This window comes from Podarcis raffonei, chromosome 15 (genome assembly GCF_027172205.1).
Source record: "Podarcis raffonei isolate rPodRaf1 chromosome 15, rPodRaf1.pri, whole genome shotgun sequence".
Classification (NCBI taxonomy): domain Eukaryota; kingdom Metazoa; phylum Chordata; class Lepidosauria; order Squamata; family Lacertidae; genus Podarcis; species Podarcis raffonei.
The window spans coordinates 38,614,923-38,637,818 of NC_070616.1; the positions used below are offsets into that span (position 1 = coordinate 38,614,923).

Here is a 22,896-nt window from a genome sequence, read left to right on the forward strand (position 1 = left end):
ACATAAAAGAACATAAACAGACAAGGAACGTACTGTACAATATTGGGAAATTCAGAACTTTAAGGGAAACCCCACAGCTAACTGGTTCTTAAGGGTTTAGGGTGTTGCAGAGGGGAGAGGCTGAGGGATTATCCTAATTGCACAGAGGTAAGTAACCTTGGGGACGCGGTGGCGCTGTGGGTTAAAGCCTCAGCGCCTAGGACTTGCCGATCGAAAGGTCGGCGGTTCGAATCCCCGCTGCGGGGTGCGTTCCCGTTGCTCGGTCCCAGCACCTGCCAACCTAGCAGTTCGAAAGCACCGCCGGGTGCAAGTAGATAAATAGGGACCGCTTACTAGCGGGAAGGTAAACGGCGTTCCGTGTGCTGCGCTGGCTCGCCAGATGCAGCTTGTCACGCTGGCCACGTGACCCGGAAGTGTCTGCGGACAGCGCTGGCCCCTGGCCTATAGAGTGAGATGAGCGCACAACCCCAGAGTCTGTCAAGAGTGGCCCGTACGGGCAGGGGTACCTTTACCTTTTAAGTAACCTTGGCTCATATGGTGGCAGCTGTCTGTTTACTGAGCACGTGCAGAATTAAAGTCAGATACACCAGTGGATTATGCCTGCAAGCCCCCTTTTTGCCCAGCTGTGGCTGTGCCTTTACTTGTAAAGCAAGTGGGGGTGGCTTGGCCAAAATAGCCTTGCAGGCCAAATGCAGAGGCCTGGTGGACCTAATTAGACCCATGGGATGGAAGTTCCTGGCTTCTGCATTAGAACAGAAGCAGCTGCAAAAACAGATCACATTTCTAACTTTTTGTTGTCAGGGTTGTTTGTTTGCTTGTTTGTTTGTTGCACATTAGCTAGACCAGCCATCTTTCTGAACCACCCCCAAATAATCTGAGCCTATGTTTCTGGCATATATTCCTTTAGGTTTGGGGGTGTATATACCCAAGCAAGCAGCATTTGACAATAATTTGTGGCGTTATCAACTAGTCCTTTCTTTGATTTGTTTCTGCTTGAAGAAAATGCTGGTGGAACAGCTATCTTCATGATACTTAGTGCCTTTTCTATATAATATTTCCCCTCCTACAGACATACTTCTAAAGACCTTTTGCTTGTTTTTAGCTGCTGTTACATGTAATAATAATAATAATAATAATAATAATAATAATAATAATAAATTATTTTATTTATACCCCACCCTCCCCAGCAAAGACTGGGCTCAGGGCGGCTAACACCAAATATAAAAACAATTGATTGAAATACTGCTTAAAAAACAAGATTAAAATACAACATTAAAACATTAAAATGCAGCCTCATTTCAGTGGAAACTCAATCAAAAACTTTTTTGGGGATAAAAACGTCAAGTCTCCACCAAGGCTAACTATCCAGACTGGTCCTACATGGGCCAGAAAAAAGCCAGGGAAGTCCCCAAATAGGAGTTCCAACACAGAAGGAGAAAGAAAAAAAGAAAGAGAGGGAGGGAATCAAATTGGCTCCAAGCCAAAGGCCAGGTGGAACAGCTCTGTCTTACAGGCCCTGCGGAAAGAAATCAGATCCCGCAGGGCCCTGGTCTCATGAGGCAGAGCGTTCCACCAGGCTGGAGCCAGTGTTGAAAAGGCCCTGGCTCTGGTTGAGGCTAATCTAACTTTCTTAGAGCCCAGGACCTCTAGGGTGCTGCTATTTATGGACCTTAAGGTAAAAAGAAAGAAGGGACACGGGTGGCACTGGTCACATGACCCGGAAGCTATCTGCGGATAAACGCCGGCTCCCTCGGCCTATAGAGCGAGATGAGCGCCGTAACCCCAGAGTCGTCCATGACTGGACCTAAAGGTCAGGGGCATCTTTACCTTTACATGCAAAAAAAGCTAAAGGACCTCTGGATGGTTAAGTCCAGTCAAAGGTGGCTATGGGTTTGTGGCGCTCATCTTGCTTTCAGGTCAAAGGAGCCAGCATTTGTCCACAGACAGCTTTCCGGGTCATGTGGCCAGCATGACTAAACCACTTCTGGCGCAACAGGACACCATGACGGAAACTAGAGCACACAGAAATGCCATTTACCTTCCCGCCACAGCAATACCTATTTATCTACTTGCGCTGGTATGCTTTCGAACTGCTAGGTTGGCAGAAGCTGGGACAGAGCAACGTGAACTCACCACTGTCGTGCAGATTCAAACTGCTGACCTTCTGATCAGCAAGCCCAAGAGACTCAGTGGTTTAGACCACAGCGCCATGTAAAAGTGGCTAAAAACCTGTAAAAGCAACTAGAATCCCAGATATTACTGTTAAGTGCTATTTAAAAAATGTTTTAAATGTTTAAATGTTTTAAAAGTAATTAGAAACTTTAGAACCACAAAGTCATTTGGGAAACATTAGTTCATATTTTTTTTTAATGAGCAGAATGAACATGAGTTAATGGGCCACCAATATATGTCAGTTAAAGCTGGAACTTAAATGTCAAAGTTTTGTTTTTTAAAGAGCATTGGAAAGCATTATCTGTATTTAACACTCACCAGATTGGCAAAAATGTATAAAAAAGAAAAAGGTATATGTTGGAAGTGTAATGAAAATAAGGGTTCTTTTTTCACATGTGGTGGTCCTGTAAAATAATTAAGGAATGTTGGGAAATTATATATAATGAATTTAAAAAGATATTTTTAAAAAACTTTCCCTAAAACACCTGAGATTTTTCTCTTAGGAATGGTAACAACGAAGGTCCCCCCAAAACCAAAAGGGTTTATTACTATATGTCACCACTGCAGCTAGAACCTTATTGGCACAAAAGTGGAGAACTAGTATAGTACCCACTAAGGAAGAATGGCAGTATAAAATATTTGAATATGCTGAACTGGCTGATTTGACGAACAGGATAAGAGAAAAAGATGAGGAATACAAGGAGGAAGGGAAAATGTTTATCGAATATTTTAAAAACAAATACCGGTACATAGCTTAGCAGGTCTCACGTAAATCCAGCGGAATTGAAATAGATAGAGTTTTTAATAGGTAACAAATTGGATGATTAAAAAGATGTGGATTATGCGGAGTAGTAGAAAAGCAAAGGAACCAGGAAAAGGGTGGAAGGGAAGTTATATGGTATATGTATACATGCTGTATTTTGTACAAAGTTGTAAGTAGGACAGGAGGAGGGGAGGGGGTTAAATATGCTCTTTTCCTGTTTTTGAAAATGCAAATAAAAAAATAAATGGGAAAAAGGAAAGCATTATCAGTCTGGAAAGTCCAGCCACAATGGTCAGCCTCAATGGTCAGTGCAAGGGCTTCTGGGATTGCACTTGCAAAGTATCGTGGGATTGCTAGGCACTGTTTTTGTGCCTTTTTGCCCATTCTGGGCTCTTTGAGGGCCATTTTTAAAGTCACTTCTGGATTTGGCACAGTGCATGCAGTCGCAGTTGCATGTCAGTTGGACCCGCGTAAATCAGGAGTTGCCTGTAATAATAAACAGGATCCACTTGGCTTAGTATTTATTGCTGCTGAAAAGGCATTTGACTGAGTCAACTGGGAATAACAGGTTCAAATTAAGCAGAACTGGGACTGGGACCTACTTTTGTTATTTGGGTTAAGTTAATATACAGGAATCCAGTTGCTACTGTATGTGTAGACAGCAGAAGATAAAAAAGGCAGTCTAGAGTAGCAATACAGGGATGTCCATTATCCCCCTGGTTGTTCAATACTATGATAGAGTCATTGGTAGAGAATGTAAGATTTAGCTAAGAGAATGAAGGTCTTAGAATAGGAACCAACATCTGTAAGGCCAGCCTTTATTGCTGACAATGTACTGCTAATAGTGAAAAATCAAGAAATTTATCTTGAGAAAACACTAAAGGTTTTTCAAGACTATTGTAAGATCTAAGGCCATAAGATTAATCTAAATGAAATCTGAATGGTTCAGTTATAATGCACAGTGGAAGGTTAGACTCAACTATATCAATGCCATTCAGAGCTGTTATACACTTTTATGTGTCAACCACTATAAGCTTATGCAGGAAGGAAACAATTATTTTAGCTTGCAAGTGTGGTGAGAGAGATGTGATTGCTGCCAGAGGTTTTGTACTATACCAGAAGCAATGGGCGACAGCTAGCAAAGTTGCTCAGGATCTGAACATTCTAAATCACTCCTGTGTGGGAGACAGGACACTTCAGAAATTACTTGCTACTGTTCACATTCTTCATCTGCAAATACACCACCTTTCCCTGGGAAAAACTGATTGCGCGCGCGCGCGCACACACACACACACACACATATATATGTATTATATAATATATAATATATATATTATCCCAAAATGCATACAAAGATGTGTTTTGAAATATACTCAGAGTCAATAGTGGATTTCATGCTCTTTATTCAGCTCATAGTGGTGAGGAAGAATAAAAGTTTCCCCAAAGTATCTACCTTATATTCATTATTTACACAATGGGCTGCACGTGATTGGCTAATTCCGGAATTCTCCTGTAGGCCAATCAGGTTGTGGATTCACTTCCACCTGGAGCTGGATTGGGTGGCTCCTGCAGACCAATCATACTGCTGCATTGTTCTGGGACCAATCAGACTGCTGCATTTTGGATCCTATTGTTCTAGGACCAATCAGACTGCTGCATTTTGGATCCTATTGTTCTAGGACCAATCAGACTGCTGCCTTTTGGATCCTATTCAACTCAGTACATAACATGTTTCCTTGGAAAATTGCACACAAAAATGCTGACAAAAATTCATGAAGATTCTCTCCCCCTTCCCCCCCGCCCCAAAGCTCTACTACAGTAATGTGGGGGACTGGATTTAAGACTGAAAAAACTGAGAAACCAAAAGGAACTGAAATGGACAAATGCAGTATATCCATTCCCTACCCACCAGTCACGGTGGTGATTTCACTTGTTGACTAAAACCAGGCCCGCTTCTGCCCATTTTGCTTCAGAACTGTAATTCTCAGAGGATGTGGGAGGAGAGGATGGCAAGGGAAGATTTGACAACAATCAAAGAAACATTTAAACACTATAAAGTATTTGTGTTCTATGTTATAAATCAAGCACTGCTAGTTGTTGTTTCTTTTTGTTTTCCAATGTTATTTATTATCAATTAGAAAATCAGTGCAGCACAAGCAAATCTTTATTCTGAGTGTGTGGCCCAGAGGAAAATGTTTTGAGAGCTCATGGAATAAAATATCCTAAGGACCACCAATGGCATGTTTTGACAGTGGTCAGCGGCAAACATTCTCCCTTTCATACTGAAACACACTTACCACCAGAGGGGAGAAAACATCCATTTTTAAATAGAGGCTGAATCAATCTGAAACAAGGTAGAATTCTACCAGAAGCTGATAAGAGTGCAAAAAAGATTTTGATGTCCACAGTCAGTGATCACACACTGCATGGAATATAGTCCTAGTTTTAGAATCCTACTGGAAAATGTGGACTTTGTTCAACTTCATGTTTGAAAGTTAGAAGCCAGTTCTGAAAGCACAACTTTTTCCTGAAGCCCGAGTCTGACTGGGGAGGTTTCTGCTCCCCTGCTCCCTCCCACCATCCAGAAACTCTAATTTCCTAATGCGTTTACTGGTAGAAGGGTGGGCTGACTCAGAGGCTGCTCTCAAGTGACGTATCTCCCAAGAAAAACAACTGTTCTTGTTAGGCGTTCAGCACGCCCCACCTACTGCTACTTATTTTGAGAGGCGCATAGATTTCCGGGCACACAGAGAGACCTGACGTACAAAAGAAGAGGGTCTTTGAAAAGCTCGTCCAGACAGTCCAAATAAGGGTAAGTTGTTTCATCTTTTAAAATGAATTTACAGGGCTTACAGCTGCTCAGTCACATCCTGGCTACTCTTAATTTCTACCTCTTAGATACTTACAGTTCAGTTGTCAGCAGCAGAAGAGGCTGATATTCTAGACGCTGTGGTTTTCTTCAACATTCTGCTGTCATTCTCTAGGTCCTGAATGTTCATATTTATTAAATCTGCTTCATTAAATTAAATTGACTCCTTGCAGCTGCTGTGTTGCATAAATCGTAGACATGTCTGCCAATTTCTTTTTATTTTTAAGCTACTCCGAATGGAGACATTATTTGCAAGGGTGTCCGTTCATGTTAGGATCAGAGTGCCGGGTTGCCTAATGATCTCATAGCATCTAAATGAGCAATGGAGGCAAAAGGATTTCCCTTGGTTTGCTGTTTGAGGCGGTCGTATTTCATTGCATAACGCAACAGATAAACCGTCTGGGGGTTTATTCTTTGAGTGCTCTGCATTTACAAAGCTTTTAAGGCAGCTGTTGACAGGATGTTTAAATCCTTGTTATCGTCACCAGCTGTTATAAACATATCCCAAAATGATAGCATATATGGGGTGCAAGAAATTTCTGAAACAATGTCGGATTGTAGAGACTTCTGAGCAAAGAGGAACTCCTTTTATATCAAGGAAAAAATGGAAGGTAAGATAGAGCATGACATATAAACATGACCACAAGGTTCCTTCAGTTTGGTTTTTTAATAAAACCTGCCTTTGTAGCTGCTTCTAAACTCAGGGGAAAGAGCAGAATTCTACACATTTTATTTTCCCACCATTTTGAGATATACAATACACGCCTGCATGCACACACATTCCAAATAGTTGCAGGAAAATTTGATTAGATTAATCCTGGTTTTGTAAAAATGGGAGGAAATTGACCCCACCCCTCCGCACTGTTATTACACACCAAATCTTACTGCTTTTCCACCAATTGTGTGCCACGCAATTAGGGCACCAGTGTGGGGTTGTATTCAATGGCATGCTTGTATTGCTTCTAGACACAGTTTATATTTGATGCATTTACCTTACAATATATTCACCATACCCTTCACCATCCCCACCGCCCAACAATCTGTCTCCAGATTATGCAAAATGACCTTCTATAATTCCCTGCTTGATTGTCATCTTAGCTCTTAGGAACTACAGTGGTACCTCTGGTTATGAACTTAATTTGTTCAGGAGGTCCGTTCTTATCCTGAAACTGTTCTTAACATGAGGTGCCACCTCTGGCACACGATTTCCACTCACATTCTGGGGCAAAGTTCGCATCCGGAACCAGAAGAGTTCATATAACAACAACAACAACAACAACAACAACAACAACAACAACAACAACAACAATTTATAATAATTTATTATTTCTACCCCACCCATCTGGCTGGGTTTCCCCAGCCACTCTGGGTGGCTTCCAACAAAATATTAAAATACAATAGTCTATTGAACATTAAAAGCTTCCCTAAACAGGGCTGCCTTCAGATGTCTTCTAAAAGTTTGGTAGTTATTTTTCTCTTTGACATCTGGTGGGAGGGCGTTCCACAGGGCGGGTGCCACTACCGAGAAGGCCCTCTGCCCGGTTCCCTGTAATTTGGCTTCTGGCAGCGAGGGAACCGCCAGAAGGCCCTTGGTGCTGGACCTCAGTGTCTGGGCAGAACGATGGGGGTGGAGACGCTCCTTCAGGTATACTGGACCGAGGCCGTTTAGGGCTTTAAAGGTCAGCACCAACACTTTGAATTGTGCTCGGAAACATACTGGGAGCCAATGTAGGACTTTCAAGACCGGTGTTATGTGGTCTCGGCAGCCGCTCCCAGTCACCAGTCTAGCTGCCGCATATCCAGAGGTACCACTGTATATATCTTCATCTAAGGGTTCAGCCAGTAGCCACAGCTACAAAGCATTAACTGGCCAGAACATTAGCCAATGGGTAACAAGAAAGAAGGCTGTGTGCAGACTCTTGGCATCTACAGGTGATCTATGGATCAATACAGCGCCAACAAACTTGTTGATCCTCCCAGAGCAATTCTTTACAGGATGACGCTTGCTCACTGGAGGAGGAAGAGGGGGGGCGGGGGGGAGCGCACAGCCCCCGGCACCACGTCCCCGGTGGGGTGCCATCGTGGCTGCCCCACCATGCTGGGCACCCTGCCCCTGTGGGCAGCATGCCACGCCCCCGGGACATGCGCCAGCCATGCCCCCGCCTGCTCTCAGCCCCTGGTACCAGAGCATGAAGCTCCGCCACTGTGCTTGCTCTCCTGGTTTCTGTCTCAATGCATTTCTTCTCTGCCTGTGGAGTTATTGATACAATAACAAGTGCGGCCGGCTGCAACAAAATGGTGCAGTGCATTGCCAGCTCCTAAGAGGAGTGTTCCTGGAAGATCTCCAGCCAGCCTCAGACAGAAGGCACCATTTGGGTTGGTGTTGCTACTGATGGTGGGAAGAGCTCCAAGAGGAGGAATAGACGCCCTCTTTTCCTCTACCATCCTCATGAAACCTTCCCTTGCTCTGCTATGAAGTGTTAATGGGATCAGTTTTGGAGTCGATTACCAGCCCTTAGGGACGCGGGTGGCGCTGTGGGTTAAACCACAGAGCCTAGGACTTGCCGATTAGAAGGTCGGCGGTTCGAATCCCCGTGACGGGGTGAGCTCCCGTTGCTCGGTCCCTGCTCCTGCCAACCTAGCAGTTCAAAAGCACGTCAAAGTGCAAGTAGATAAATAGGTACCCCTCCGGCGGTAAGGTAAACGGCGTTTCCGTGCGCTGCTCTGGTTCGCCAGAAGCGGCTCAGTCATGCTGGCCACATGACCTGGAAGCTGTACGCCGGCTCCCTCGGCCAATAAAGTAAGATGAGCGCTGCAGCCCCAGAGTCGGCCACGACTGGACTTAATGGTCAGGGGTCCCTTTACCTTTACTACCAGCCCTGAAACTTACTACTTTATTGGGTGCAAGTGGCACATGGGAGGTTTATAGAAAGTTTCAAAGTCTCACCAGATTATGCAGAAGGATGGTGGGAGTTTTTTATTTCCTGGTGGGCAACCCTTTAATTATGCCTCCCCCCTAGTATGGCACTGATGGTCACCATGGCACCCGCAATTATCACCAGTGCCCTCTGCCCCTCCCTTTAAATCAGTTTTTTGGGGGAGGGGATGTTCTTGGTGGTTTGTGTGCTGCCTGCCTCCCTGCTTTTTTGTGGGGTGTGTAGGTGTTCTGCTTGCTTTGGAGCAGGGGTCAGCAACCTTTTTCAGCCGTGGGCCAGTCCACCGTCCCTCAGACCTTGTGTGGGGCCGGACTATATTTTTTTGGGGGAAATGAATGAATTCCTATGCCCCACAAATAACCCAGAGATGCATTTTAAATAAAAGCACACATTCTACACATTTAAAAACACGCTGATTCCTGGACCGGATTGAGAAGGCGATTGGGCCGCATCCGGCCCCCGGGCCTTAGGTTGCCTACCCCTGCTTTGGAGGAAGAGTTCTGAGCATCACATTTTTCTTCTTTTGGTTTTATGACAGTTTCTTGGCTTTCCAAAAGGTAGGGAACCTCTGCAAATTTCTACCACCTGAACACTCCCTGTACATTGTTAAGGAAAACTGATAACCAGTTCCTATTTTCATTTTCATCTGCCATCCTCAACAGGCTGTACCTCTACTGCTGTCAACATTCAACAGGTCCTGGAAGGTCCTTGTCAGGCTGTTGTGGTGTCTGTGTTTTGCCTAAAATCTCTTCTTCTTTGATTTTTACAAACTAACAGTGGTGTAGCGTGGGTTGTCAGCACCCGGGGCAATGCAAGTAATTTGCGCCCCCTAACCTGTGGATTTTAGTAGGGGCAGAGAGCTGCGAGTGCGAGCGCACTCCCCCCCAGATGTTGCGCCCGGTGCGGCCGGCTCCCCCTGCACCCCCCACGCTACGCCACTGCAAACTAATATACTTGTGGATACCTGGGAAGATCTATTTTCTATAGAAGCACTTTATTTTTACTTTTTTTGGTGGCTCCATTTTGCTTCCAAACCTAAGTGCAGAATTAGATGGAAATGCTATTATTAATCTAGCTCTACTGGTGCAATTTCCAGAGCAACATAAGCAACAAACAAACTCAAAACGAACCCTGAGGTGCCTGCAATCTAATTTTAGACAGTGGAGGAGACAACATGATTTCGGGGAACTGGGAGGCTAAACCGATTAGATAATATTTTATGGCGTGGCTGTCTGGGGAGCTGATCTGCTGCAGTCCCCTTTTGCTTGGGTTTCTCCCTCATCACCTCTCTCCTCATGACAGAGGTGTATAAAATGGCATAAGGAGCGGAGAAAGGGAACAGATAAATGTTTTTCTCCCTCTCTCACGCCACTAGGATTTGTGGACATTCAACGAAGCTGAATTTTGGAAAATCCAGAACAGACAAAAGACAAATGAGAAACAGAGAGAACTAAAATTAACAGAGCCATCCGCCCCTAACATGCCATACGTATAGCTAAACTATGGAATTTGCTCCCACAGAGGCAGTGATGGTCACCTCCTTTGATAGCTTTCAAATAGGTAAAGGTAAAGGGACCCCTGACCATTAGGTCCAGTCGTGGCCGACTCTGGGGTTGCGGTGCTCATCTCGCTTTATTGGCCGAGGGAGCCGGCGTACAGCTTCTGGGTCATGTGGCCAGCATGACTAAGCCACATCTGGTGAACCAGAGCAGCGCACGGAAATGCTGTTTACCTTCCCACCGGAGCGGTACCTATTTATCTACTTGCACTTTGACATGCTTTCGAACTGCTAGGTTGGCAGGAGCAGGGACCGAGCAACGGGAGCTCACCCCGAACCGCCGACCTTCTGATCGGCAAGTCCTAGGCTCTGTGGTTTAACCCACAGCGCCACGCTTTCAAATAGGATCTGACAAATTCATGGAGGATCAGGTTGTCAGTGGCTACTAACCCTCATGGCTATATGTTGTCCCTCCACAGTCAGAGGCAGTATGCTAGGAATCACAAGCGGGTAGAGGGCTGTTGCACGCAGGTCGCGCTTTGCCCATGGACTCAAGAAGGTTGGCAATCCCTAAATCTAGGGTTTCATTCACCCTTTTAAGTATCAAGTTTAACTTTAAAAATAAAATAAAAATCCCCACACATCACAATAAATGACTTGTTTATACACAACATTCATCTCGATGTGTTTGCACAAAACTTACGTGATGGTTAGATTGTGTCCAGTCCTTAATGAACATTCATTCTGGTTTGTTTTACATGGTGGTTATACCACAGGATAAGAATTTGGCCTGATTTGCCTGCAGGGGATTCACATGTCTTCACATTAATCCTTAGTTCATCCACCCATTTTTCTTGCATTCCCCTGTAACTTACATAATTGCAAAAAGCTGGTTCATCACACTAGGGCAACAGGGCACTTCCATCCACTTCACCTGTGCAAGCCTAAATTTTTATTTTAGTTTTATTTATTAAATTTTGATGCTGCCCTTCATCCAAGGATCCAGGGGTGGTTCACAATATAAAAACAGAAAAACACATCACATAGTAACAAAGAAAAACAATACCCCCCAGTTTAAAAGGCCATAGATTGTTTAATTTGCCAAAGGCTTGGGAGAAGATGAATGTTTTTTTGCCTGGTGCTTAAAGATATGTAACAAAGGCCATATGTAACCTTGCAAGCCATACTTGCCACTTGGAAAACCCTGCTCTCGGATTGTGAGCGATCAAATCTACGGTTTTCATCTGGAGAGCCGGGTGGAGTTTCTTCTCCTTGGCTGAAAAGCAATTCAGTTATTTGAGCAAAAGCCAGACTTCTGGCATATCTGTATTGTACGTATCATCTATTAGTGTTCATGTTTATATTACAGTGACAAGCAGACCTCATGGATCTTGCTGCTAAGCTCAGCACAGAGGTGCTTCTGGCAGGTTTATTCTATGGTTCCTCCAAAATCTCAGAAGAGTAAACAAGAGTCAGGTTTCTACAGAGTGTGGGCAGGGCTGAGTATACATCTTGCAGCTGGTCTAGAAACTCCTGTCGCAGGTTCTTCTTTTGCATGTTTTGAGTACTTTAAACAAGTTTGGCTTGCACAGATGGTTTGGATGGTTATGAGCTGGTCGTTTGTTGGAAAGGTGTGTCCATTCAATGGGATTCTGTGGATTTGTGGTCAGTTGTATGGCTGAGGGGTAAAAGTAGGATACGTGAGGGTGGCTGGAGTTGAGCATTAGGTTGTGGCTGTTGTTCACAATCAATGCCCTAATCTTGCTGGGGAATGGCGAGTTTCCCCATCTCTAAAAAAAGAGGCATATTAATTCACATTTTGGGGTTTTTTTTTGTAAACTGTTCCCTCCATGCTTTCCAGTAAAATGCTTTTCTACTGGTCAACACTCTCTGCAGGCACCATGCTGGTGAATAAATAAGATTTATTTGCCACTGGTATCATCAAAGAATAGAATCTCAGATGAGTTATGAGTCATAGCCAGTCAGATTCAGGCCAAGTTTTCGATCACTTGCACTCTAACCACCAGGTATGCCAAAGACACCTTGGCCCTCTCCATCTTCTATTGGTCCTACACACATTGCACCCATCTGGCATGCACCACAGGTCCAGTGGCCGGCTTCTCCCAAGTGCTCGGCTCCTTGTATCATGCATGCGCCATCATATGGGTGCAATGCACGCCATGTGTGATGTCACACATGTGCAACGAGTGCCAGCCCCACCCCATCTTGGTGGCAACCCAGTGCCTCTGCTAACCATTGTCCCAAGAGGCTCATCTCCGTCAGCTTCCCTAGAAAATGAAGACGGTGGAAGAGGGCAGTTAGGAGAAATTGTATCAACAGCCCTGGTCAATTCTAAATCCCAGAACTCAATCAAGGTCCAAACAAAAAGCCTAGCATATCAGCTTGAATTTCCATGAGGGCGAGTTGGAAGCCAATTCAACTCAACAACCTCCCATTAGACCTTGGGTTTGACTAGCTCAGGCTAGTTAGAAGGCTGGAGGCGACTTCCAATTCCTTGTCACCATCCACAGCCCACGGGAAGGTAAACTTGTTTGCCTCTGCTCCAGTTTAGACACTTCTTTAGTGCTAAGTGCCAAAGGCCCTCCCTTCCACCCCATCCAGGCCCAGCACATGTTTACCAAGAATGGACGACTCTCTTCAACAAGCGGAGGCATGACCAGAAAACAGAATATCTGCCCTGCTGGCAATCCTGGAGGAACTTTTAGTGGAATACAGTGTCCCCATTGTTAGGAGGGTGCAAGTGAAAAGAAAGGGGGGTGAGGGAGCGGGATAAACAGCGGATTGAGAGCAACAGTGCATAGGAAGGAGGGAACATTATGCAATCAAAACAAGCTCTTCCTGACAGCTACTCTGAGTGGAAGTTGGAATACCAAGATGATACAAGGACGCCCTGCTGTCTAGAATAAAACCCCACAGCACTGTCTTATCTTCCTTGCCCATAGAAGGAGGGCCACTTTGTCTTCACTTTGCCCTTGACATTCCTGTTATGGCTCCATATGGCAAGCGATGATTAACCCAGAACATAAATTACGCTCCAAATCAGAGACGGGCTGTGGATGATTCCAAGGAATTGATTCCAAGGAATTGCAAGTCGCCTCCAGCCTTCTAACTAGCCTGAGCTAGTCAAACCCAAGACAAAGTGTGTGGAAAGGTCTAATGGGAGGCTGTTGAGTTGAACTGGCTTCCAACTTGCCCTCATGGAAATTCAAGCTGATATGCTAGGCTTTTTCTTTGGACCAATGCCTTCAATGGAGACAGAACTTCCTGGGCTCTTGCGGGATACAGACCCCTGGCAAATGTGCTGATTCTGAATCAGCTTGTGGGCTCTGAACAAAGCAATAAAGCATCCCTCCAAATCATGCTAAATAATAATGCAGTGGTACCTTGGTTCTCAAACTTAATCTATTCCAGAAGTCTGTTCCAAAACCAAAGCGTTCCAAAACCAAGGCGTGCTTTCCCATAGAAAGTAATGCAAAATGGATTAATCCGTTCTTGACTTTTAATCCGTTCTAGACTTATGGTCTAGCTGGACCATAAAGAAGGCTGATCACCGAAGAATTGATGCTTTTGAATTATGGTGCTGGAGGAGACTCTTGAGAGTCCCATGGACTGCAAGAAGATCAAACCTATCCATTCTTAAGGAAATCAGCCCTGAGTGCTCATTGGAAGGACACATCCTGAAGCTGAGGCTCCAATACTTTGGCCACCTCATGAGAAGAGAAGACTCCCTGGAAAAGACCCTGATGTTGGGAAAGATGGAGGGCACAAGGAGAAGGGGATGACAGAGGACGAGATGGTTGGACAGTGTTCTTGAAGCTACCAGCATGAGTTTGACCAAACTGTGGGAGGCAGTGGAAGACAGGAGTGCCTGGCGTGCTCTGGTCCAGGGGGTCACGAAGAGTTGGACACGACTAAACAACAACAACAACAACAACAACAACAACAGACTTTTAAAAACAACCCCTAAAACAACAATTTAACATGAATTTTACTATTTAACGAGACCATTGATCCATAAAATGAAAGCAATAAACAATGTACAGCAGTCAGTCAATCAATCAATCAATCAATCAATCAATCAATCAATCAGTAGCTGAACTGGGTTCCACACAGTCCCAAAAACAAAACAAAAAGCCACAAAAACGCAAAATAAATAGCAAAAACAGACAGACCTCAGCGTAACACTCAAAACGGAAGTGTGGCACTCAAATTGGAAGCGTAACACTCAAAATGGAGCACGTTCGGCTTCCGAGAAAAATTCGCAAACCGGAACACTTCCAGGTTTGCAGTGTTTGGGTTCCAAGTTGTTTGAGTACCAAGGCGTTTGAGAACCAAGGTACCACTGTAGATGTGAAGCAAAGCTGTGAACCTGCTGTGGCCAACAGTGATTGCGTGCATCTCATTGCAACTTGCAGTTGAGAAAATCAGAGCATCAGAAGTGCTTGGCTGCAGGATCAGACCAACGGCACCTGCAGCCCAGCATCCTGTCCACACAGTCGCCAGATGTCCATGGGATGCCCACAGCGGGGCCTGATTGCAACAACACTTTCCCCCTAGGCTTGGTGAGGTGAGGTGGTGCAAGTTCTCTGTAAAGCATGCTAGGACTTGGAAAATCCCACTTTGCATGCCGGAAAAGTGTAAGCTGATTATGGTGAATTTGTGGGAAAGGGCAATCTGCAGCAGCTCATTGGCACTGGCCCCAAAGCCTTTGGAACAATTTAAAAGGTTGGAAGGAGAAGAGGAATGGAGCTTTGTTTGTACGCTAAAACACACTGCCTCAAAGCAGGGGGCTTTGGTCTTTCTGAGCATTAGAGTCTGGAACTGTATTTTTTTTCCTTGAGAGGATTCTCCAGTGCTTAATTTCTAAGGCGAGCACGCGTCTTTCCAATACAAATATGGGTGGGCATATTGTGATTGCTCAGGGGTAAGGGAAATGCACTTTGCATGTGCTTAAGGTATCTCTGTTATACTTTATTTACCAAGCCTTGATTTTCCAATGGGTTCAACGTATTTTTTTTTTAAATAAAAATAATATTTATTACTTTTAAAGATTACAGAAAAGGAAAAGAAAAAGAAAAAAGACAAAAGAGAAAAAAACAAAGAAAGAAAAAAACCAATACAATACAATATATACCGTATTTTTTGCCCTATAGGACGCACCGGCCCATAGGGCGCACCTAGATTTTTGGGGGGAAATAAAGAAAAAAAAAATTCAGAAAAAAGATCTCAGAACCCACAGGTAAAACCTTCCTTTTACAGAGTCTTAAGTTTAACCCCCTTTAAAAAAAAGCAACCACAAAGCACAGCTTTGCTACAAATAATTGACTGCTCAGAAAGTTTATACACAACCAGCACTGATAAGGTTTCCATCCTAAGAAGTCTCTACAGTGCCTAGCAGTTGTGAATATGGGATCGTGCTCCTTATGGGGCAGTGATGTCCAGAATTAAGAGACAGTCCCTGAAAATGAGGCAGCACCCTGACAACCAAACACTTTAAATTGTTTTGTGTTATTTATAAAAACTTTGGGAGGGGTCCGCACCATAGCCAAAGCAATGATGCATAAACTGACATTTCAGAAGTCTGACAAATGATGCATTTGCAAAGGCAAAGACGTCTGCAGTCGTTCACTTGGAGTGTTGCTTCCTTTACCTCTCTAGCCTTAAGGCTCACTGCCTTTTAAAAAGTACTCCGGCGGGGCTAAGAAGGCATATCCCCGGTTTTTTTGCAGTGACTTGCCCGTGAATGAGCCATCCGGGTGAGTCACAGGCGGCAAGCAGAACTCTTCGTCTGCTCTGAAGCTGACTCAGGCGCACTGCACTTCAGCGGAGAAAGTTAGCACAGCTGGAGCTAGGCGTCTCCAAGCAACAAGTCCACAAGTGATAAGCAGGCGCGCGGTGATCAGCCCCAAAGCGCCACCAGAAGCAGGCAAATCCGGAAGGCTAACGAAACAAGAACAAGCAATGCCTCCCCTCCCGCTGCTCCTTGGGCAGATGTTTTCCCTCGCCACCCCCTCTGCTAATGCAAAGTGCCGAAAGATCAGCGGTTGTTTTGCAAGTGGCTCTTTGCTGCCTTAAGCGCTCAAGTCCCCCTCCCTCCGCAGCGCTCCGAAAATAAGTTGGGAGATCCCCCCCGAACCTCTCCGGCTTCTCTCCCCGGTGCCTCCCGCCGCCCACCCCAGCTCAGCTGCGTCCGGGACTCAGGCCTGCTGTACCGGGGAGAGATCTGGGATCCCCCCTTCCCTCGCAGCCTGCACCGCTTCCAAGGAAAGAGGGGCAGCCGGGCGCACAACGTCAGGCAGCCCCGAGGTGGGTGGGCAGCCGAGGAGTGCGTCCTCCAGCGCGGCGGGGCTCTCCATGGGCGGCGCCCTGCTGTCCTCCTGCAGGGGCTGCGCTCGGCTCTCCCGTTGGGTGGCCCCGTGGCCCCACGCTGCGCGCCCGCCTGCTCCCCCAACCAACCCCGCTTGGCCGCCCAACCTGCCCGCCAGCTCACCTGGCTGGGGCCGGAGGGGTATCGGCTGCATGTCCCTGGTTCTCCCCGCGTCAGGAGCAGCTCGCCTTTCCAGAAGCAGCAGCAAGTGCAGCTGCAGGCACTGCGGAGCTCGGCCAGATGCCCTGGCATCGCCTCGTCTCCCACCCAGGCGGAGGCTCCCCGCGCGCCGCGTCCCTGCCGGAGACGGAGTGGGCGCCTTCCGTGGGAGCTCCCGCCGGGCTCCCAAGGCTTTCGCTGAAGCCTGGAGAGCGAGAGGGGTCGGTGCACACCGACCCCTCTCGCTCTCCAGGCTTCAGCGAAAGCCTGCATTCGCCCCATAGGACGCACACACATTTCCCCTTCATTTTTGGAGGAGAAAAAGTGCGTCCTATAGGGCGAAAAATACGGCAAACAATACAAAACACAACCTAAACACAGTAAACTAAACTAAACAAAACCCTAACCCTAACCCACCTTAACCCTAAACAAAACAAAACAATAACCATTTAAAAACATACATCACACCTTTTCCATACTCTATCTTTCATTCCCTTGTTTCCTCGACTTCCTCTCACCTCCCTTTTTGTATTCCACTTCTATTAATTGTTTCAGCAAATCCTTTCCATCTTTCTCTATTTTCTGTCATATTATAAATATCTTGACATATTTTTTATCATTAGAACTAAAATACTTATATATGCTTAACTCAATATAACATTTCTGCTAAGGCCATAAAATTTCTTTCCACCATTTTTCTATCATTCATTAATTTTACAGTATTTCTATATATAAACTTTAAATCCTCTAATCTTCTTCCACCATCTCCTCTCCCTGGTTTCGGATTCTGCCAGTCGGATCTGCCATCAACCTGGAGATCTTATGTCCGAGGCTCTTAACTCTTTTCCAGGTCCCTTCTGCAGGTCTTCTTCATATTCTTTAATGCCAAAGAGCAGATCTCGGGAAGACTCCAACCTAACAATGCTTTTATTCCTTCCAGGCAGGTCAGCCAAATTTCCATGGTTGAAGCTGAGGTCTATAAGATGTTTCATGACATGTTTCAAAATTCCTCCAAATCCAAAGGCCCCCAGAACTCCAATCTCCTCCAGACCCAAGTCCATGTCCCAAAAGTCAGTTAATCCCTGCATAGAGGGATCTTTCCAACTTTCCTTCTTCCGTCCAAGCCAGGATCCAATCCTCAAAATCTGGCTTTTTCTAGATTCAATCATAGAAGGCCTCAACTTATAATCCTCAATTTGCTTCTGTAAGACTAAGGATCCCGCTTGTATTACTTTAGGCTCAACAACCACAGCTTTCTCTTTCTCCTCCACAATTTGTCCTGCCAAGGTAGATTCTTGTACCAAGTCCTGAATTATTTCTGTGTTGGTGCTCACTTTTTGACTCCAATTAGTCACTTTTTGATCCAAGTTGTCAATTTTAAAAGACATGTCATCCGTCTTCTTATGAAGCTGTTCCAGCGAGTAGCTTATCTTGCATAATACCGTCACAATGGCTTCTCCTGTCAACATTTTGAGTGGTCCAAGGTCAATCTCTGGTTCTCACAATTACTTATCTAGCAGCTGGTGATTCCCCAGTTGCACTCCTGTGACAGTTTCAAAAACTCCCTCTAGAGGGAAACAGTCTCCACTTGTATCAATCCTTTCAGACACAATTCAAGCCATAAAAATAGTTTCAATTTCCAGTTACTTTTCCTCCTTTTTAAACGCAGAAGAGGACAATGGAAACAGTATCTTTCTCTTATTTAACTAGCTGTCAAAAATGTTTTGTTTGCAGTCAATGAACTCTCCCAAAACTTCACTCTTTCTGGCAGCCCTTTCCAGGTTCGGAGCAGTGGTAATTTGGTTTTTCACTCTCTCCTGCAGGCTTGCTAAGTCCAAATTTCCCCCCCTCTTCTCCTGCTTCCAAGGGGGGTTTTGTAGTTTTAACTGATGAAAATTTAATCCTTTGCCAAAAGCTTTCAAAGACTTTAGCTTATAACGTCTTTGCTTCAATCTATTTACAAAAGGGGAAGGCGGACTTCCTGTTTAAGACCTTCCCCGTTTCAGTGCCAAATTAAGGTATTTAAAGATCCAAATTTCCATTCTACTCATGGGTAGTTGTTTAAAATCCAATTGTCCACAGGAAAAAGTCAGCGCTCTCCGGCAACAGCAATGCGGCTTCACTCCGTGAAAGAAGCAGTCAATTCGAAGCACCGCGCCACTCACCCCACGTTGCTCTGGATCCCCGAAACTGGGTTTCCCCCGAGTAGGGGAGGCGCAAAAGGTGCCAGCCGAATCCCAGGTTCACAAGCTTCTCCCGCTTGTGATTTCAATGGGTCTCCGCCTTCGCCGTGGTGGTCAGACCCTGCTTTTCACGGAGCAAGTTCCTCCCGATCGGAGGAGCTCCGCCATTGCCGGAGGTGCCAACCCGGAAGTCTCCAACGTATTTTTTTATTATATTTTGGTTCCCCTGTCTGTGGATGCATTTGCAATTCTGTAAAAGGACCTCGTTTCACAGCGTGCTTTTAACAATGAGAGATGGAGGGTAGTGAGTTTGAGATACTTGATCCATTTGATCGCCAGAGCTGCCTTTTTGCCAACACACTTAATCATTTGCACTATAATCCATAGTGGTTCATATGTGTATGCACTCAAATGTTGCGAAACTTTGGGATCTATATACTGACTATCACAGTTATAATGTGGTGTTTTTCTAAAATAAAATTCTGCTACAGCTTCAACAGGAATTTATATAACTAGGAGATAGATTGAGCTGGAGGACTTTGGGGCGAGGATTTACTATGGTATATATTTTGGTATATGCAGTAGTGTTGGCAAGTCGGTGGTTTTCACTGGACTATTGATGCTGGAATGGTCAAGTTTTCAAGTGACTCAGAATTATTCATCAAAGAAAGTGGCACAATTTTTAAAAGCTCCTAACTGGCATGAAAGTGAGAAGTTTGCTGCTCATATATAGCTGAAGTGGAGCTACCTTCTGACTTCTGCCTGATGTAATTGTGTCCTGTAAGTCAAGTACTTAAACACCTGGGCTGTTTTATATTCCCCGTCCCCCCAAAAAACTTGCCTTGCAAGTTGTATAGACTTTTGTCAGCTGGTGCAAGCATCAACTTGGGAACACAGAAAGTTGCCTAATACCCCATCAGAGTATTGGTACCTCAGGCTCAGGATTGTCTGCACTCAAACAGGGTCCTTTCCAGTCCTACCTGGAGATGCCAGGGTTTGACCCATGGTCCTTCTACATACAAAGTGTGTGATCTTCCATAGGGCTACAGTCTCTCCTCTTGTTGGACAGTTGTCAGATTCACATTATTGGCACATCCAAAGCCTGCTCAACATATAATGTGAGAGAGAATCATTTTGGAAATACCACCACCACCTACTTGCAATTATATATTCTGCATTTTGTGTTATATCCTCCCTGTCTCTTTTTTTTCCTTAAAAAAAAACTTGATTCTTTTACTTTGTTTTACAGAATAGCCATTATGGGGAAGTACTTGCTGACCTGCGCGATAGCAATTCTCTTTATTCTTCTGCAGACGGATGTCATTGTCTCGGTTTTGGGAAAAAGCTCATCCAGTAGAAGTAGTAGAAAGCCTAGCAAGCCTTCACATCATCGACCTAGCAAGCCTGTGGAACATCATCGACCTAGCAAGCCTGTGGAACATCGACCTAGCAAACCTGTGGAACATCGACCTAGCAAACCTGTACATCGACCTGTCAAACCTGTACACAACCAACCTGTACACAATCCTGCTCCCCCACAACACAACCCTGTTTATCCCCCAGTAAATCCTGGTAAGCCCCCAAGCAATCCTGGCAACCCTCCTCCATATAACCCTGCTTACCCTCCACAAAACCCTGGTAAGCCCCCAAGCAATCCTGGCAACCCTCCTCCATATAACCCTGCTTACCCACCACAAAATCCTGGTAAGCCCCCAAGCAATCCTGGCAACCCTCCTCCACAAAACCCTGCTTACCCTCCACAAAACCCTGCCTACCCCCCACGCAATCCTGGCAACCCTCCTCCACAAAACCCTGCCTATCCACCACAAAACCCTGGTAACCCTGCTTACCCACCACAAAACCCTGCCTATCCACCACAAAACCCTGGTAACCCTGCCTATCCACCACAAAACCCTGGTAACCCTGCTTACCCACCACAAAACCCTGCTTATCCCCCACACAATCCTGGCAACCCTCCTCCACAAAATCCTGGATACCCACCACAAAACCCTGGCAACCCTGTCTATCCACCACAAAACCCAGGTTACCCTCCCCACAATCCTGGCAACCCACACAACCCTGGTTATCCTCCACAAAACCCAGGTTACCCTCACCACAATCCTGGCAACCCACACAATCCTGGTTATCCGCCACAAAACCCTGGATACCCTCCAAACAATCCTGGTAACCCACACAACCCTGGCTATCCCCAACAAAATCCTGGCTTTCCACAAAACCCTGGTTACCCGAGGTATGGAGAAGGAGGCAGCTGGGGCAAATATGACAGTAAGCCATGGAAGCCCAAGCCACCCAAGCCCAGTATGAAACATATGGCAGGATCAGCTCTGGCGGGAGCTGCAGCAGGAGCCGTGGGTGGCTACCTCTTAGGCCGCGCCATGTCCAATGTCAATTTTCACTTTAACAACCGTGATGACGAGCGGTGGTGGTATGAAAACCGCAACCGTTACTCCGACCAGGTTTACTACCCACAGTACAACCAGCCTGTCCCGCAGGATATCTTTGTGAGAGATTGCACAAATATCACGGTGCGCGAGTATACGGAGCCCAGCGGAAACCAAACGGCAGATGAGATGGAAACCAGGGTTGTGACGCACGTGGTGCGTGAAATGTGTATAGAGCAGTATCGTACCTACTCTAGCCATGCAGGAGGCGACTTCAGACGTCCTGGGAGTAGGCCAGAGGGGCCTATGCTGGCCAAGCCGGAAGTGAAGCCTGTGGCGGAAGAAGCGATAACAGGCGCTGTGGCGAAAGACCAATTGGGCAGCTCCATGTCTAACATGCACCTGCATTTCAATGACAGCGATGAGGAGCAGTGGTGGAGCGAAAATCGCAATCGTTTGACCCATCCCGTTTTCTACCCAAACTACAGCCACCTTGTTACGAAGGATGTCTTTGCGAGTGATTGTGAGAATGCCACCACAAACTATTACATAAAGCCCACCGGAAACCAAACGGCAGATGAGGTGGAAGCCAGGGTGGTGACGCAAGTGGCGCGGGAGATGTGCAGGGAGCTGTACAGTGATTTCATCCGTCACATGGAAAGAAGCAAATATGATCAGAAGCCAGAAGCGCCGATGCCAACCAAACTCTGGCTGAAGCATGTTCCAGAAGCAGCTAACATCGCCCCTGGCGCAGGAGCCACCGGAAGCAATCACAACAGTGCCACGTCTCGCATGCGTGACAACACTTTTGCTAAGACTTCTGTGCTTTTGATTATGGCACTGGTCACTCCTTTCCTGATACCTTGAGGTTGGGCAGCCTCCTTAAGCTGCCATTTTGTCGCTGAGACAGGAAATGTCCAGAAGGAAAGAGATGTGTTTATATAAAGGAAATGTTTTGTGGAGAGTGCATTGTCGCTTCTGCATCTTGTTTGGTGGGCTGTCTTTAATAGCTGTTACATGTGCTAATTCTTACTCCTTCAGAGCCACCTTTGGCACTGCCACTGTTTCAAAATAGTTCCCAGGGAAAGAAGCCAAGGGTAACCTTGCAATGAAGGGAACATCCCCACCCCAGCCCACATGAATCAAGCCATGTCCTTTTTCATAGCTAGTCAAGCATATTCAGTGTATAAACATGAACAAGTTAATGGAAACACGGAGAAAAACACACCTTTTGCCAGACTTCTCCTGTTACATAGTCTCTTCAGTGAAACCTGCATAGCTTTAACATATCCTGTGGCAGACTCCTCCCAGTACACTGGCCCCTCATGGGAAGCTGCTTAGCTTGAACAGAAAGCTTTATGGTGCAGTAAGCCATTATACAAAAGTCTAGCTTCAAGAGAAAGAAAGGATTTCCAGTTCTTATGTAGCTTCACTGAGAGTGACTTTCAGTGCTATGAAATGGGATGGGGTAGCAGACCAAACGGCTTATGAATAGGGATGGCAGAATCTGTCAATGTCAGCTTCTA

The 22,896-nt window shown here is 45.7% G+C and overlaps 1 protein-coding gene across 4 annotated transcripts; it reads left to right on the forward strand.

Moving 5' to 3' along the window:
• The first annotated feature begins 5,580 nt into the window (after positions 1-5,580).
• On the forward strand, positions 5,581-22,334 carry LOC128402427 (cuticle collagen bli-1-like). Of its 4 annotated transcripts, none has more exons than XM_053366528.1 (3): positions 5,581-5,747; positions 20,218-20,915; positions 20,952-22,334. In XM_053366528.1, the coding sequence occupies exons 2-3, from the start codon at positions 20,228-20,230 to the stop codon at positions 22,235-22,237; spliced, it is 1,974 nt and encodes a 657-aa protein (XP_053222503.1). In that variant the 5' UTR covers positions 5,581-5,747; positions 20,218-20,227; the 3' UTR covers positions 22,238-22,334. The 4 variants fall into 4 exon arrangements, with proteins under 4 accessions (XP_053222503.1, XP_053222502.1, XP_053222504.1 ...); XM_053366527.1 differs by adding an exon at positions 9,403-9,464 and having other exon boundaries at positions 5,582-5,747; positions 20,218-22,334; XM_053366529.1 differs by having other exon boundaries at positions 5,582-5,747; positions 20,218-20,784; positions 20,836-22,334.
• Positions 22,335-22,896: the final 562 nt, after the last annotated feature.

Excerpts from the sequence above, each read along its gene's own strand:
- LOC128402427 (XM_053366527.1), top strand. The coding sequence starts at position 20,228 with ATGGGGAAGTACTTGCTGACCTGCGCGATAGCAATTCTCTTTATTCTT.